The sequence below is a fragment of the Natrix helvetica genome (assembly GCF_964273705.1).
Source record: "Natrix helvetica genome assembly, chromosome: 2".
Taxonomy (NCBI): domain Eukaryota; kingdom Metazoa; phylum Chordata; class Lepidosauria; order Squamata; family Natricidae; genus Natrix; species Natrix helvetica.
In genome coordinates this window covers 220665782-220682918 of record NC_138552.1, presented here as the reverse complement: position 1 = coordinate 220682918, position 17137 = coordinate 220665782, and the positions used below count along the sequence as shown (strand labels likewise).

General features: G+C 35.9%; 1 protein-coding gene across 6 annotated transcripts in view; it reads left to right on the top strand.

The window, feature by feature from the left end:
- The window catches only part of LYST (lysosomal trafficking regulator), a 104972-nt gene that overhangs the window by 11126 nt on the left and 76709 nt on the right, over positions 1-17137 (top strand). For 5 of the 6 annotated variants that reach the window (XM_081940995.1, XM_081940998.1, XM_081940994.1 and 2 more), the window contains 9 exons: positions 809-889; positions 2580-2778; positions 4444-4534; positions 5291-7367; positions 8584-9556; positions 10414-10575; positions 11241-11397; positions 12955-13181; positions 15806-15872. In XM_081940995.1, the coding sequence (XP_081797121.1) occupies positions 2587-2778; positions 4444-4534; positions 5291-7367; positions 8584-9556; positions 10414-10575; positions 11241-11397; positions 12955-13181; positions 15806-15872 (3946 nt within the window). In that variant the 5' untranslated portion in view covers positions 809-889; positions 2580-2586. The remainder of the gene's footprint in view (positions 1-808; positions 890-2579; positions 2779-4443; positions 4535-5290; positions 7368-8583; positions 9557-10413; positions 10576-11240; positions 11398-12954; positions 13182-15805; positions 15873-17137) is intronic. The other variant, XM_081940999.1, reaches the window with a different exon arrangement.

Below are 17137 nucleotides of genomic sequence, written 5' to 3'. Positions count from 1 at the left end.
ATAATATATTTGCATGCTTTTAGAATCAGTGAAGCCAAGAAGGTTTATTATTAGTCACACACCTTGAATTGAGTGTTCATAGCAATGCATGCCTCAATTAGATCTCAATCTGGCAAACTGTTCAATTGTTGCGGTTTCTCCCAATGTTATTATTGCTCTTATAAAAAAGGTTGCAATCATATCAGTGGACAAAGTGCTTGACTTTCCAGATTGATACCCAATTAAAATAATTCATCCAATTTGTTTTGTACAATTATTTCTGTGCTTCTGATGCCATCTCAATGTTTGAATTGAAGGAAAGGAAAAGCAGCTCCTATGCCATTTTAGTTAGATATAAATGGATTATTTTTAGTCCTCAGATGTGAGATACGAATATAAACAAAACAGAGCAATTAGTCAATGTACACTTTCCATTCCATTCATTAGTTTGTATTTGCTTTAACAATTGTAATTACAATTTTCAGTAGAAAGTGCTTTAAAAAACACACGAGTCTTGAATACTAGTTGTAATGTTCATTTTGGGTCATTTTCTAATTACCTTTTTACATACTCACTTTGAACACAGCCTGTCTTTAGTAATTAATTATGTTCTGTATTCTGCTGATTTCTGATATACAGATCCCATTTGGAGAAAAATGGGAGCAGTATAGATTAAACATGTAGCATGCAATATGCAGCCATTAGGAATGAAGTTGTGTTTTTTAAGCAAGCCTTTAATTTGTGAAGGATTCTAACAATTATTTTTAGGCACATTTTTTATTAGCTATAGTATGCATTTTATTTATTTCATATATGCCTTGTTTTACAGGTCAGTCGCTAACAGACATACTGAGAACATCTCTATTTAACGCTTGATAATTACTATCAATGAGAGAGGAAGTGTAATCTGGTGAGTTTTGGGGACTGAGCGTATTTTAAGATATTTAAATAAGCACAAAAGTGTACTTAATCAAGATGTCGAAGATTGTAGAAAACAGGATAATTCCATTACAATTCTACTGCTTGCGATTACAAAGAAATTATAATTGTAGAAGTTAAATAGTATGTCTTCCTCTGATGCAGGATAATTTGTATGACCCTAAATCTTGTATAGGTTTTCATGTGTCTTAAGTAAGCTTGGGATACTTTATAGACTAATAGTATCTAATAAATAGTCTGGAGTACTGCTGACATGAATCTCAATTGACCTTTAAAAAAATAAATATGTGTGTACCTTACAACATATTTCATTAGTACCATAATTTAATTGTGAATAAAATGGATAATGAAACTTGAAGCTTCCAATGTTTACAATGTTTCCATGTATAGACATTTTCTCCTTTCCATCTCAGAATTATGTAAATTAGAATTTATATAAGACAGTGGTGGCTAACCTTTTCCGGACTGAGTGCCCAAAGTGTACACACACGTGAATGCGCACCTGCCCAAACCCCCAAAATGCAATGTGCGCACAGTCTCTGGGCATGTGTGCACCCCCTGTATGCGCCCTTCCCCCTGTGTATGCGCACATGCCCCCGTGCGCATGCCCTGCTCTGGGCATGCGTGGCAGAGACCTGCCGACCAGCTGGCCAGTGGGAGGCATGCGTGCATGTGCAGTGGAGCTGAACTGAACTGAACCACAGAGAGGGCACTGAGTGCCACCTGTGCCACAGGTTCAGCATAAGACATTCTTCTTCCTTCTCCACTTATTTTTCTTTGCATGTAATGCATTAGAAGTAATTTCCTAGGAAGAATTTTTGAGAACTGTTTTAAACAGCTAAATGCAGCAATCCTTGCATAAACCCTTATTTTGCTTTCTTATCGGGAAGGGATATGAAGAGCATCCTAATTTTTATGCAGCTTATTAAGATTTTAAATTCGTGCATACATTTTAAATACATGCTTTCATATTTCCTCTAAGGTACTCCTCTTTTAATCTTCTTATTCTCCTCTTTTCCTTTGCCTCAGATGAGAACAGAATGTATCATTCTGTAACTTTTTCAAAGCCAATTCTCTTAATAGCGTTTCAAAATGTTTTGATGTCCATTTATTTGAAACTGAACAGTTTTGCAAAGATTTAAAGAGTTGAGAATGTGTCTATCATTTTTTAAAAAAATGTTAGCTTATTGTATAAATTATTTATTTAAAAAATCAGATCAGTATCTGTCCTGTATGTATGCCAATAATAGGCATATTGTTTAATTATAAATGATTAAATACTGATAAGCTTGCAATGTAAGGTGATCTATCACGTATCTTTTTCTAATATATGGGGAAAGTATTCTAATCTAGGAAACAAAATATTAAATACTATAGTGTAGATTATAGTAGCAGCCAGTTAACTGACAAACGTTGTCGCTCTTTTAGGTTGCTAAACTACACAATAACAAAGGATACAATTACAAACACCTTACAATGAAACCTTGCCAGGAAAATTGCAGGGACTTGCTGAGGCAGCTACCTGGAGTCAAAAACTGACTCAAAGTCACAAATTTTAAAAATGATACCTGTACAAACTATACAAACTATTCTAGCTTCCTTACATCTTTGGAAATCACGTTTTTTATTAATGTTGAAAACCCTTTGTTTATTCGTGACAGCTCAGACATGAGCAGTGCGAGTAACTCTCTGGCACGAGAGTTTTTGTCTGATGTCAGCCATCTTTGCAATGCAGTGGACCAAAGGGTGGAAGCCAGGGAGGAAGAGGAAGAGAAAACACACATAGCTGCCCTTGGACAATACCTTATTCAAGGTCGTGGATTCATTTTGCTTACTAAACTTAATTCCATCATTGACCAGGTAAATGATGTTTTCACATTTGTCAAAATAGGATGCATTTAGCTGGAAAAATATCTATTTGAATGAAAAAATATGATGCATATCCTTCATTGCACTTACAGTATAATTATAAAGAAGATTAACTAATTGGGATCACTTTCATATTCTTTTTGAAATTGGATTTTTACATCAGCCAGGATCAGGGTGACAGATGCATTTGACAATCTTATTGGTCGTATTTTATGGTTCACACAAAAGCCTTCCATTGGGACAGGGCTGTCAAACTCCCGGGCTGGATGCGTTACAGGCTGGCCATGCCCACACCCAGTTTAGCAAAGGGGATAAAAGTCCCGATGTGCCATGTGACACCGCTGTGATAATGTGAGTTTGATGCCCCTGCATTAGGCCAACATTGTAAGATAGAAGCCAGTGCTGTAGCTTTTAGCCACTGTACTAATAATGTAGGACATGGTGGGTGTTTTAGTCACATGAAGTAATCAGATACGAATGACTTGAAGGATAGGATCTCTTTCCAGCCAGTTCACTCATAGGTTAACTAAACTTGGTAATTTTTTTCATAATACATTGAATCATAAATTAAGTAAATAGGCAGGTTTAAATTTCTTGCTATTTAAAAATGAATCAGAGTTGCAATTTATCAAGTTAACCTGGTGTGGAAATGCAGACAGTACAAATTTAATAGCCTGATTAAGCCATTACTGTCTTAGACAATATTACTTCTATTTTTTATTGTTTTATTTTTGTGGCTATACAATATTTTTGCAGCTATACGTCTGTTTACCTGAGTGCTGTCACACTAATGGTATTTCTTTTCCAAATTGGTTATTTCATTTACCATTTTAATGTGAATATTAAACCGGATTTGGAGACAAGGCAAGAACCCATTATACTCCTGGTATTTTCTGGAATTGATTAAGCTAATAAAAAGAAAAATCTATCCTGGGGCCGACCTATCCAGAGATCAAAGAAAAACCTGATTGAAATTGATGTAGGCTTCAGTATCATTTAAAAATAACTGGTAAAAATGATCACAGTATCTGTTGTCTCACTGGATTAAATAGAAAGGCAAAGGAGGGCAACCCCATATTACTAATGTACAAGTTAAAAAGGGTGTGCAATAAAACTGAATTCTGTGAAGCAATTGCCATAGTAAAATACGGTAGTCCAAAAATGTTATGAAACAGTACTCCAAACTTCTGCCAGCTGTTCTAAAATGTTATTGTAAATTTAGCTGTGTTGAAATCTAAGGGGAAGTTTAAGGAACACACTGATTATGTAAGGCATTTCCAGTCTTAAAGCCAAACCTTAGGTTAAATTGAAAGAACTAGAGAAAAATCTTGAGAGATGGAAGAAAGAAAATTTCTCAGGATTAGAGCTCAATTGAATTACAGGTAGTCCTCACTTTATGATTGGTCACTTAGTAACTGTTTCAAGTTATGACTGACCTGAAAAAGGGGACTCCACTGCAGTTATTACTTTGAGGATTACCTGTAACTTTTTTCACTTCAGGTTAAATGGTTAAAATGTTAATACAGAATGCTGTAAATTGGTATTAGAAGCTTTGAAAAAACCCAATAAACCTTTAATCCAGGTTTGATCATGAATGTATGGTAAATTATTTTTCAGAATTATCAGAAAAAACATGCGTTTTTGTTTCTTTAATAGGAGCTTACCTGTCGAGAAGACCTTCTTACTCTCCTTCTATCACTTCTACCACTAGTATGGAAAATACCTGTGGAGAAAGAAAAGGCCATAGGTAAATTTTCTGTAATCTTGATGCATAAATTTAAAATATGTTTTATAATTATAAGTTGAAATACATTTTTCCAGATAAGTGATCATCTAAAATTTCTATGCATATAACCATATAAAAGCAAGGTTGTTTAATAGGTATCGTAGAGCTTTTTTTACAATTGTATTCTACATCTCTCAATTACCTTATAAAATGTACTTCTTAAAGTGCTTCATAAATATTCATGACAACTTGGAAAAATGAAGAGTCATATATAGAAGACAGGGTACTGAACTGAGTTGTGTCTGAAATTAAACTGAGGGTTTGTTTAGCTTTGATTTAAAGAGTTCATATTCAAAGTTTGGCATCAGTTTTTGTGTTCAAGGGCTAATTGTGTACCACAGCTAGTTTCATTAAATTCTTTTCTCAAAATAATCTGTAGCATTTCATATTTAAAAGCTATAGTTCTTGTTATATGTAACCAAAGAGAAAAAAAAGAAAATGGATTTGGTTAGGACACTTTTGAATTTTCTAGATAGATTATATTTATGACAAGGTGAATCTTAATAACATACATTTAGATCATTCTAAAATCATTTAGGTACATATATGTTGTTGACAGTTAGGTTTTGCCCTCTGTGTGGCAAGTCTTTAAAGATCTTTTAAGTAATAGGTTGGCCATATAAGTTTACATCTAGATGACACTGTATGATGACACAGTTGTATCTCAAGCTGTGACATTCTAGTATCAATTGACATAATCTTCCTGTTTTCCAATAGATTTTAATCTACCCTTCTCTGTTGAAATATGTTTGACCAAAGAGACAACCCTAAGTTCTCTGAAACCTACTCAGGAAAAACAAAACATAGGAGAAAATGTTCATTTGTCTGCTCAGGCTTCCGGAAAGCTAAATTCTTCTTGGAAGAACAGACGCCAGCGCAAAACTACTCATCGATATTCTGTGAGGGATGCTAGGAAATCCCAAATCTCCACCTCTGATTCAGAAGGCAATTCAGATGAGAAGACTAGCGCTATGATAAGGCACAGGAGACCACAGCTTCTGCAGCCTTTTCCAGCAAACCAGTCTAAAGAGCAATCTGTAACAAGTGGGTGTAACTTTCTAGAATCTGAAATGGTCCAGAGCTGTAATTATGGAAGAGAGAACTCCCAACAATTCATTCCAGTTCAAGAAAGTATTGTTCAGGCTTCAGATGAGTCAGTTACACCATCTGCCAGTTATCTAGACAACTCTCCCTTTGATTTGTGTCATATCTTACTGTCCTTGCTGCAAAAAATATGTAAGTTTGATATTGCATTGAACCACAAGTCTGCATTGGCAGCCAGTGTGATAGGCACTTTAACGGAATTCTTGTCTAAACTTGGAGATTGTTACAATATAAATAGTGCTGCTGAAAATGAAGCTGTTTCATCAAGTTGGACAGAAGAATCAGTTGCTCTGGTTCAGAGAATGCTCTTTAGGACGGTGCTGCATCTTATGGCAGTAGATGTTAATAATGCTGATACTATGCCTGGAAATTTGAGAAAAAATCTTACTGATTTACTTAAAGCAGCCTTAAAAGCGAAATGTATTCTAGATGCACTATTTTGTCCTTTTCCTTTAAGATCGCAAGGAACTTTACAAAACGTATTGCAGGTTAATCTTTTCTCACAGAATCGCCACAGATTCCTTCTTTTGCCCGAGTTCCTAGAAGGAGTTCTGCAAATTCTAATCTGCTGCCTTCAGAGTGCAGCCTCTAATCCAATTTATTTTAGCCAAGCAATGGATCTAGTTCACGAATTCATACAACAGCAGGGTTTCAAACTGTTTGAAACCACAGCACTCCAGATGGAAGGATTATGCGCCAGGGGCCCAGAGGTTAACACAGAAGCGTCAGAGTATCTCAAAGCCCTCATCAACAGCATTATGAAAATAATCAGCACTATCAAAAAGGTGAAATCGGAACAACTTCATCAGTCTGTGTGTACGAGAAAACGGCACAGGCGGTGTGAGTATTCTCACTTCATGCATCACCACAGAGATCTCTCAGGATTGCCAGTTTCTACTTTTAAAAATCAAGCTTCTAAGAGTCCTTTTGAAGAAACAGCTGATGGGGAAATTCATTATCCTGACCGGTGTTGCTGTGTTGCTGTTTGTGCTCACCAGTGTCTGAGATTGTTGCAAAAACTCTCTCTGAACAGTACATGTTTTCAGATTTTAACTGGAATCCATAATGTAGGCATATGTTGCTGCATGGATCCTAAATCAGTAATTAGCCCCTTGCTTCATTCCTTCAGATCACAAACATTCAAAAATTTTCAGCCACATATATTAAGCATCCTTAATAAGTTTATTTTAGAACAACTTGGAGGATTACAAATTTCTCAGAAAGTGACACATGCCTCTTGCAACATCTGTAGCATTGACTGTGATCAACTTGCAGAACTTGATGACTTCCTACATGGGAATGCTGCTGAAGTATCAGCGTCAAGTTCATCAGCTCCATACAGATTTCAAGGAATTTTGCCTAGCAGAGGATCTGAAAATATGCTTCTGAAATGGGAGGCCTTGGAAGCATATCAGAGCCTTGTTTTTGAGGATGATGACAAACTGCGTTGCATGCAGATTGCTAGTCATATTTGCAGTTTGATCCAAAAAGGCAATGAGATTATTCAGTGGAAGCTGTACAATTATATATTCAGCCCAGTGCTCCAGAGAGGTGTTGAGTTGGCTCATTACTCCCAACAAACTGGTGCAACTGCTGCTTTTATTCAAACAAGTGGCTATCAAAAAAGATGTCTGCCTCAGGAAGTCCTTCAGATCTATTTACAGACTCTACCAATACTGTTTAAATCCAGGTTTGTTCATTTTGTTCATTGGGCGGGGGGGGGGGGAGAATATATTTGGCCAGTTTCTTCCATACATCTTTTTGGCATAATAAAATTGGAAGCTAAGAACGTAACTGGTGATAGGAAAGGAAGATGAGTAAAGATCGGCAAAGTCATACCGTGTTTCCCCGAAAATAAGACAGGGTCTTATTTTCTTTTGACCCCCCAAAATAAGCACTTGGCCTTATTTTCAGGAAGCCCTTGTTATTTTTGAGGTGCAGGAGGTGGCCAGCGTGGTCATCTCATGGCTGCTGCTGTGTTGCAATATTTTCGGGGTGGGCTTATTTTTAGAGAGGGCTTATTTTAGTGCATGCTCTCCAAAGCCCAATTGGGCTTATTATCCGGGGAGGTCTTATTTTAGGGGAAACAGGGTAAATTTTTATTCCTGGACAGCTCCCATTTTAAATTGGCCTTGGATTAAACTTCTTATGGCCCTACTAAGGAAATTATATTGGTGTAGTATTTACAAGATTATATTCTATACTAGATTTACATAAATGCCCAATTTTGGAATTTATTTCTATACTAAATCTATATGAGGCCACATTTACTTTCTTCTCTCTTGACAAATCTTGCATCTTTAAAGATAAATAAGCACGTATATTTTCAGATGGTTAAGGTCCTACCAAAAGACCTCCTCAATGCTCTGAAAAACTATTGCTTCACAGAAAAATCAGCTCTTGTATTATTTGGAAATATATAAGCCCATATTCCATAATTCCCACAGTATATGTTCAAGGCCAAAGTCTAGTATTCCGATAAAAGTTTGTATGTTACTATGCTTATTACATCCCGCTTCTCAGTTGCTTTCTTCATGTATGTTGTTAAAAATGTAGCAGTTAGTTACTGAAGCTGTGCTTTGAAATATGAATAGCATAGTATAGCATAGCATAGGATAGCATAATTTGGCAGCATAGTACATTCTTTGGATTAAAAGATCCAAATTCAGTTCTTGTCATCTCCAAGTATGGGAAAGCTGCTGACTGAATCCTTTTCTTCTTCCCACTAGATTATCCTGTACTAACTACAAGAAACTATGTATTAATGAAAACAATGTTTGTAAAGGAATTTAGAAGTTTAGCGTTAATAAGCCAACCCCCAATAGCATATGGCATTATAGTAAATTATTTCTCTCTGTCTCTTTCATTTAGTTGATAACAGTTTAAAATATATTTTTTCTCCACAGAATAATACAAGAATTATTTTTAAGCTGTAATGGAATAAATCAAATAACTGAATTAAACTACTTGGACAGTGTGAGAGCATACTCATTGAAAGTATTTGAAACATTAATATTTTCCCTTGGAGATCAGCAGACAGATCAATTGATGCCAGATGTGGATGGTTTGGACAGTGAAGAAAAAGTGCCTGTCTTAGACATGGATGCTTCTGTTCATAGACAGCAAATGGTTTCCGATGTGCCTCAGAGCCTAAGTAAATTTTATGCTGGGCTCAAAGAAGTGAATCCAAAAAGGAAGAAATCAGTCAGTCAAGATGTTCACCTCAACATGATAAACATATTTCTCTGTGTTACTTTTTTATGCGTAAGTAAGGAAGCAGAGGCTGATCGAGATTCAACAAATGATTCTGAAGATACTTCAGGTTATGATAGTACTGCTAGTGAACCTTTCAGCCATAAGCTTCCATGTCTGTCATTTGAAAGTTTGACTCTACCTTCCTTGGAACATATACACAGGGCAGCAGATACTTGGTCAGTGTGCCGTTCAATCTATTTGTGTAATGCCGTATTCCAAAGACAATTCCATAGACTTGGTGGTTTTGAGGTATGTCACAGATTAATAGCCATGATTATTGAGAAACTTGGCATGAAAGAAGAAAAGGAAGAAGGTTTGCAAGAGAAACCTACTGAATTCCTTTTCAAAAATGGCTCATCGCAGTTGATAGTGAACAATGGGAAAGGGCAGTCGGACAATAACACGGATGGAAATCTTGACAATATAGGTCAACAGAAATCGATCTCTTACCAGCATTCAGATGCAGAGCAAGCTTCGACTGATGGCACGGCAGAATCAAAACATGTCTTAATGCAAGAGAATGAATGGTCGTTGCAAGGTATAAGACTTTTGGAAGCTCTGCTGGCAATTTGTTTACACAGTGCGACTAATTTCCAGCAGAAGGCTGAAATGGAGTCTCTTCAGGTATGTGCCATTAAAACCTCATGAAATATTGACATTCCTGGTTCTAATTGACAGATGCTTTAGAAAGTGGATTTAAAAAGCCAGTTGTTTGGCATGTTGAAACAAGTACCTCATGACAAGCAGAATTTATAAGTTTAATGAAGTTTACCAAATGTATCAGAATGACAGAATGGCATTTTCTCAACTCCCCCCAAGCCCCACAACCCATGCCATCTATTGCGCTGTGAGTTCTTCATATTCTTGAACAGCTTTGTGGCGGGGAGGGGCTGAGTATAGTGCAGTGTTTGTGGCAAAGATAAGGGGAAAACCTGTGTGAATAATAAGTGCAAGTAATTTGGATGAGTTGCAGGAACATAATTGTAAATGGACAGCTGAGAACCAGCATTTAAAAGGGAGTGTAATTCCTTTTAATAAGGTAATTCTGAGGAGATAGCAAATAATAAAAGAGGACTAATACAAATAACTGTGTCAAAATTGGATACAGAAATGAGAACAAAATAAAAACTGCCAAGGGATAATCAGAATGAATTCTTATTCACAGTGTACTTTTCAATTTCTGATGTAGTGAAAATTGTAGTATCCCTTACTCAAAAGTAATACAATAGTGTTTTACTACCTTTGTAGTGTTTTTTAAAATGAAGCCATGTATATTATATTAGAATGCAACAGAGACATTTAGTTGGAAATAATAATTGTAATGGGAGCACAACATACAAAAAAAACCCTTGGAGAAATGAATGTTGATTCTTGTTTTCAGCAACAGTTTACCATAGAATGCAAATAAGAGAAGAAACTGTAGTTGGTTTTGATAGCATTTCTATGAATTAAAAGTGAATATTTTTTGTGCTTAAATTTAGAACATTTGTGTAGAAGATATATTACTTGAAATGAGGGAACAGTTTACTAAAGCTAGAGTAATGGAAACAGAGTTGGTGAAACCTTTATTTGATTCTTTGCTTCGAGTTGCATTGGGAACATATTTTACTGATCTGGATCGTTCAGAAGAAAAGAAAGAAAAGGTATAACTGGCTCAAATTGCATGTTTCTTATTGTTTGCTTACTTGTCCCAAACCCTGCAATTATGGGGTTGCTCTTAGGCATATTACCATCCTCTTGAAATGGGTAGCATACATATTCTAGCTGAGCTACTATTGTGGTAACTTTGAGTAACTTCCAAGATTTCTGCAACAATTTGATTCTTTTTTCGTGTTCTTTTTAAATACAGTCTCATTTTTCAGAAGTTTTGTAAATAGCTGGACCAGAATACTAGACTAGATAGGATTTTTAGTGTGATCTAGAATGTTTTTTTGGGAGGGGGGTGTTAAGTGTGCAAAACAACTGGGCAAGCTAGGATGCATGGTGAACTAAAATTCACATGTGAATGTGAATTTCAAAAACTTTAAATGCTGCCTTCCCATTTATTTATTCTGCCTAGCATGAATTCAGAGTCCCCTGCATTTCTGTTTTGTCTGTTATGTTCTTCATACATTGGATGTAAAATATTAAGGAATGTAGGCACCTAATTGGAAGTGAGGGTTAGTATATTTAGACAGATATTTTCTATCCTATTTTACCTGTCAATATTTCAGCATAGTTTTCAGTGCTATGAAGTCCAGAATCTATGAAAATAGATGGTAGTCTAATTTCTAATTGAACATTTTAAACTTCTGTAATGTCATGTCAGACCCATCAGTCTGAAAAGGAGTCTGTGTCTCGGCCTGATGATATATCTGAAGAACCTGATGAATCACAATGCTATTGTTTTAAATTTTTTGCTGAAGAAAAAGGCTATGATGCTGATAGTGAAAGTAATTCAGATGACAATGAAAGCAAGGATGAAGGCAAGTACTTGAGCTCTGAGTAATTCCTTTTGCACTGAAATAGCAAATTGTAGAATTTTTTTCCATAGTTGATAATCCTAAACTCCTTTAGGATATGGACCTGTTCAAGTGTTGTGTAACAGTTTTTAAAATTGACCCTATTAGACTTTTGCTCCCCCCACCTCCTAGTTCATCATTATAGTTTGCTGTTTGAATCAGCAATTGAGAGGAACATGAAGACAACTACACCAGAGTCCTGAAAAATTCTGTAATGATGTTATTATGAGAAAATAGAAGCAGTTACATTATTTCTTCCATTCTTGTTTGCTTCATAATTTTGCCACTCAAGAATACAACTTGAGTTTTTATTTTTTGTTTATGGGAGCTCCATGTTATAATCCAGTGGTCCCCAAGCCTTCCAGCTTTGTGGACCGGTGGGGCAGGGGGAGAGTATATGGTTCTGTGTGACCTGCAGGTATATCTGCTCACACATGCCGTGGGCACTCATGTGTACCGTGAAACTCTGTTTATGCAAGCAGCGTAATCTCTGCCACTGGTTCCAAACTGGCTTTGGCCCAGAACCGGGACATGGCCTGGGGATTGGGGACCTCTGTTACAAACCTTATGTGGTGTTTTTTAGTACAATGCAACCGTTTATAAACACTTACTTTCTAGAATATTTTTTTTTAAATTGGCATAACAGAGTTTGTAAGCAGCATTATTAATGAAGATGTAAATAAATAAATAAAAAGCCATCAAAATAGACAGTCTATTGTCATGTAATGTACAATGCCTCTGTATATAATCAACTTCATTTCTAAGGCCAGAATATGAGTGCATATGATTTACCCTCTACATTTCACTGAGAGTGTGCTACAAGTGGATTTGGGACTTTGGACTGTGTAGAATATTTGATTTCTAGTCATCCATTCTATTGTCAAGTACCGTATTTTTCAGACTATAAGACACGCCCTTTTCCCTCATAAAAGAGACTGAAAATCTGGGTGCGTCTTACACACTGAATACAGCATTTTTTGCCTCCAAAACCCCACCCCCTTCACCAAAATGGCTGTGCAGAGCCTGTAGGAAACTTTCAGAGTGCTGCTGGGGAGGGCAGAAATGAGTGAAAAACGGGCCATTTGCTCAATTTCCCCCCCAGCCCCCAGGAGCACTCTATAAACAACCTAAAGGCTATGAATGTAATTTCTTTGACAAAAAAAAAACAGTTTTCATGAAAAATGGGCCATTTTTAACTTGTTTTTGGACCTCCCTATCCGCCAGGAGCACCCTACAAGCCTCCTAAAGGTTATTCATGCCTTGAAAAAAAATGGGCCCGTTTTCGTGAAAAACGGGCTGTTTTGGGGAGGTCTGCAGAGTGCAAAAACCTTTTTTAAAATTTGCCTCTTCAAAACCTTGGTGCGTCTTATACTCCAGTGTGTCTTATACTCTGAAAAATATGGTAATGAACATTATTGTTGAGTAGCAGGATGAGACTCACACTCACAAAAAGATGAGTAGGGCAAACAGACTCTGAATAATGAATTTCCATATATAATGATGTGCCTCTTTTTTTTCCAGGAACAGACATTAAAAGAGAGCAAGGATGCTTTGGCTACTGCAGTGTTCCTAGTGATCTTGCCGAAAATATTATTCAAGGAGAATTGATATATCCTGAACTATGTATGCTGGAATTACATTTACTTTCTGTTGGCAGTCCGAGCCTAGATGTGCTCACTCATGTTTTCCACAGCTTCTTGAAAGTAGTCAGGCTGAAAGAAAAAAATGCAACATTACTAATGGAACAGGTATGTATCCTTGTGGCTGGATTCACACATCCTACTAGGCACAGACACAGCTTGACAAAATCCATCTGTCCCAATCAAAGAAAGAAGAACACATTATGGTAGTTTCGTTCAGAGTCTCTTAAGCATTAAAACCAACTTTACAAAATCTAGTTGCCCAAAGAAAGAGAGTAATGGCTTAATACAATGCCTTAGTTCACACAGCGTGCTACACTGCAAATTTGGGGGATTTGTGTTTGAAATTCAGCATTGCTGTCATAACTTGCATCTATTTTCCCTAGACAAGTTATCGGCTTGTCCAAGCAAAATGGGAAGGAAAGCTTCTGGTGTTGTCAGGCAGGACTCTGGCTTTTCTCTCCACTTTGTTTGAATAAGCCAGCTGCCAAGTGAGTTCTGATTTTATATGTTTAACCTGTATGATTTGGACAGCCAAAGCTGAATCACTGTCACATTTGTTCCTACTTTGCTTGGCTTGTCCAAGCAAATCAAGGTGAATCTGGAGCATTGGTTTACAGATACTAAGCTGGATCACTGGGAGTACTTCCTCATTCTGCTGTAAAGAGCAGGCACCGTTCCAAAATAGTAGAATTAAAAGTACGAATGGCTATCTCAACTATTAACAGATTTTAGAAATAATGCAAAACTTAACATTTTTCCTATTAGAAATATGGTTTAAAATTTGATTGTTTTATTGTTTATTTCCAATGAATTGTTTTATTTTATGAAGTGGGAAGATCCTATCATTGTTTTATTTGCTAAATTAACATGTAATTATTAAATTAAATAAAATTTATTAAAAGTATATTTCTTGCCCAACTCTAAGCCTAGAGTTTTATTTTGGGAAGTCACACAAATTTATTAATTAAATTAATTAAAGGGGTTGCATCACTGCAAAATTTCAGAAGCCCAGTTTTAAAACAATGATTGGCTTCTCACAACATTCTGATCACAAACTATGCAATCCATTTTAATCCAGTTACGCTTTGGTTCATTTGAAGACATAATTCAACATGTTAGTGATGAAGAGTTTGATGCATAATACTTTACTTTAGAGACTGGCACTAGGTTGTTTATGCTGTAAGAGTTGATAGAGAAATATTCTCTGTGTTGATGAGAACAAAAAAATAGCCCTTCAGTAACCATATTTAAGCTGTAAAAAATTTCTGCCTTGGGCTATCAGACACTCGTTTTCATTGTCTGACTTTCTATTTGCAAAAGATGTTCACGTCACAGGGAGTATAAATTTTAGTTGAGGTTCTGTTTTCCACTGTATCTCCTGTTTTACCAGATGATGTGGATAATTTTTGTTTCTTATTTTATACATGGTTTTAGTCATGGGTTATGTTGTATAAAATTGTGAACATGGTTAGAATAGAAGATGACCTATAAGTTGTTTTTATATTCATATTTATGTCTGTTAACAAATTGCTTGGACAGAAGAAGCAAGAGAGATATTCCTACAAAGCCTAGAAAAAAGGGGAATCAATTGACAATTTGAGGAACTTTCAGCATTTCAACTAGAGGAAACCTTCAAGGAATCCTTACCCTAAGGCTCCCATATCTCATGCAATTGTCATTTTCTTAAGAGAATAAAAGAGCCTTAAGAGAATAATTCGTTTCAATGACAAGGAAGGAATGTGCTAATCAAAGCATTCCAGGAATGGTTTGTTTCTGGAAGTGAGTCTTCTGGAACACTAAGTAATCCATTGTGTTCTAAATGTGTTCACAATGTTAATCCATGGGTTCTGGATCACAGATAACTCTTTTGTAGAGAGTTCACTTCCAAAAATAGAGAAAGCATCTCTGAAATCAGGCTGTTCCAGAACTGAAATATTCCATGAAACAGTGGGATGTCATTCAAATACCAGGTTAATATTTGGTTTCAAATTCCTCCTCCTGCTAACTAGAAATGATTGCTACTGCTAGTTTAACTGTCACACCTGGCCTTATGGAGGACTTAAAGCACATTTAAAGGAATTTGTTGTATAAGGAGTCAAATGACAATGCACATTGTCTTATTGTCCAGTTGGATGGCTTTATTGTGTTGGGTAAACAAAGTCACTGCATGTCTATATAGAGATTCTCAATCATCCAGGTCATGGTTTCCAAAGGTGCTTTTTCAAAACATCTTCAAGTCCAGCTGCCTTTTGAAAAGGTACCTTTGGGAAGTCACTGCCCAGGCTTATCTCATATCTAGTCATATACCCACCAACTTTACATAAAATAGCAACACAGACATTCTTAACAGGCATGGAAACAAGAGTTTGGAAATAAATGTGGGAATAATGGATGAGGCCATTTGCTGTGAAAACACTGTTGATGGAGAATTTAGAATTTAGAGAAGAGGTGTGAACAAGAGCAAATTGTTTCACGTGTTAGACATGTTTATTTATGTAGACTACAGTCTCTGCATCTTATAACTTGGCAATGAGCTTGATAATGTGAAAAAATAATTACGAACTTGAGGAAACAGAGGGCAATACAAAGGATTTAGTTAAAAATACATTGGGGCTGGGGTTGTTACTCATTTAGCTGTAAAATATTGCTGGACAGTACTTCCCTATCACTGCTGGATATTTTATTAATTCATGATGAGTCTAATTTATTTTATCTTGGTTGGGTTTTAGGGAGCTGTAAAGAGCCTTCTGGGAGGATTCCTCCATGTATTGACACAAACAGATTCCTGTTTTCAAGGTGAGTTGTATATAAAAATGGATATTTCCTTTTGATTTGCTTTAACACTTGGCAGCTACTCTTATATTCTTACTCAGTTACATATTTTCAATATATTCTTCTAATATGAGCACAGTCTAGCAAAGCTAGGCATTTTATTGGTTTATGTGAGAGAGCATTACACTAATAAGATAAATTTCTAATGAAATACTGAGATTTAAATATGCTTTGTTTTGTTGAATTATATACAGCTTTTATCTGTAAATAAGTATTTAACGTAACTTCATATTTGCCCCAGGATAATGATTAGATTGAGTGTGAAAGAAATTACTCAATTTGTAAACTGTCTTTCAAACTCTCTCCGTCCTATTTCATATTCTAATGGGTTTCAGAAGAGAACCAGTTTTAATATTCAATTTTAAGAAAGATGTATAACCATGAGAGGGGAACTATCACTCTTGGGTAATAGCCTCTATTATATTAGGTACAGAATCAATAACATTCTGTATTGATTTTTTTTCTGGTTTGATAAATCTCTTCAGATAAATAGGTAGATATTTTAAAACTCATATAAGGAAAATGAAATAAATGACACTAATTCAAGAAAAACTGATTTTCGTATATATTGTCTTCATAATATATTATTTACTGTATAAGCATGTGACTTCAGTTGCATGTCTTGACTGGGAAATTACATTGTGTATAGATTATTTTACTTATTCTCTGGAAACTTTTGATTTTGCTTCAGTTCTACTTATTTTACCATAGGTTTGGGTAGAGTATAAGTATGAAGCAATCTGGCTTTCCTCACAACATTGTTTAAGATAGAGGGTCTAGTAGTATCTCCCTCGAGGCGGGGGAAGTATCTTAATCTATAGCATATTTGAAGTGAAAATGAATATCACTTGCGTAGTTCCACAAGCAAAAGATGCTGAATATAATATTTAGTATTATTTGTAGCTATTGGAAATTGCTTTGCCTTTGTTATTCCTAATATAACCCAAAGGGTTTCTTGTGTCATCACTATGACACCATATTTGTTTACATTTTTACATTGCTCTGGTGTCTGTGTGAAATCTTCTAGAGCAGCAAGTCTTTGCGCTCGTGATTACACACCACAAATTGTAGCAGTGAACAAACAGCAAATGGATATGAAGCAAGATACTTCTTCCTAATGACAAGTCTATGTAGTTGTTTTCAGTTATTTCCTCTAATGTAAGAGGAAAAAAATATCCAGTATTGTAAGGATTGCTGCTGGGACAAATAAGAAAAGAAGCCTAGAAGCC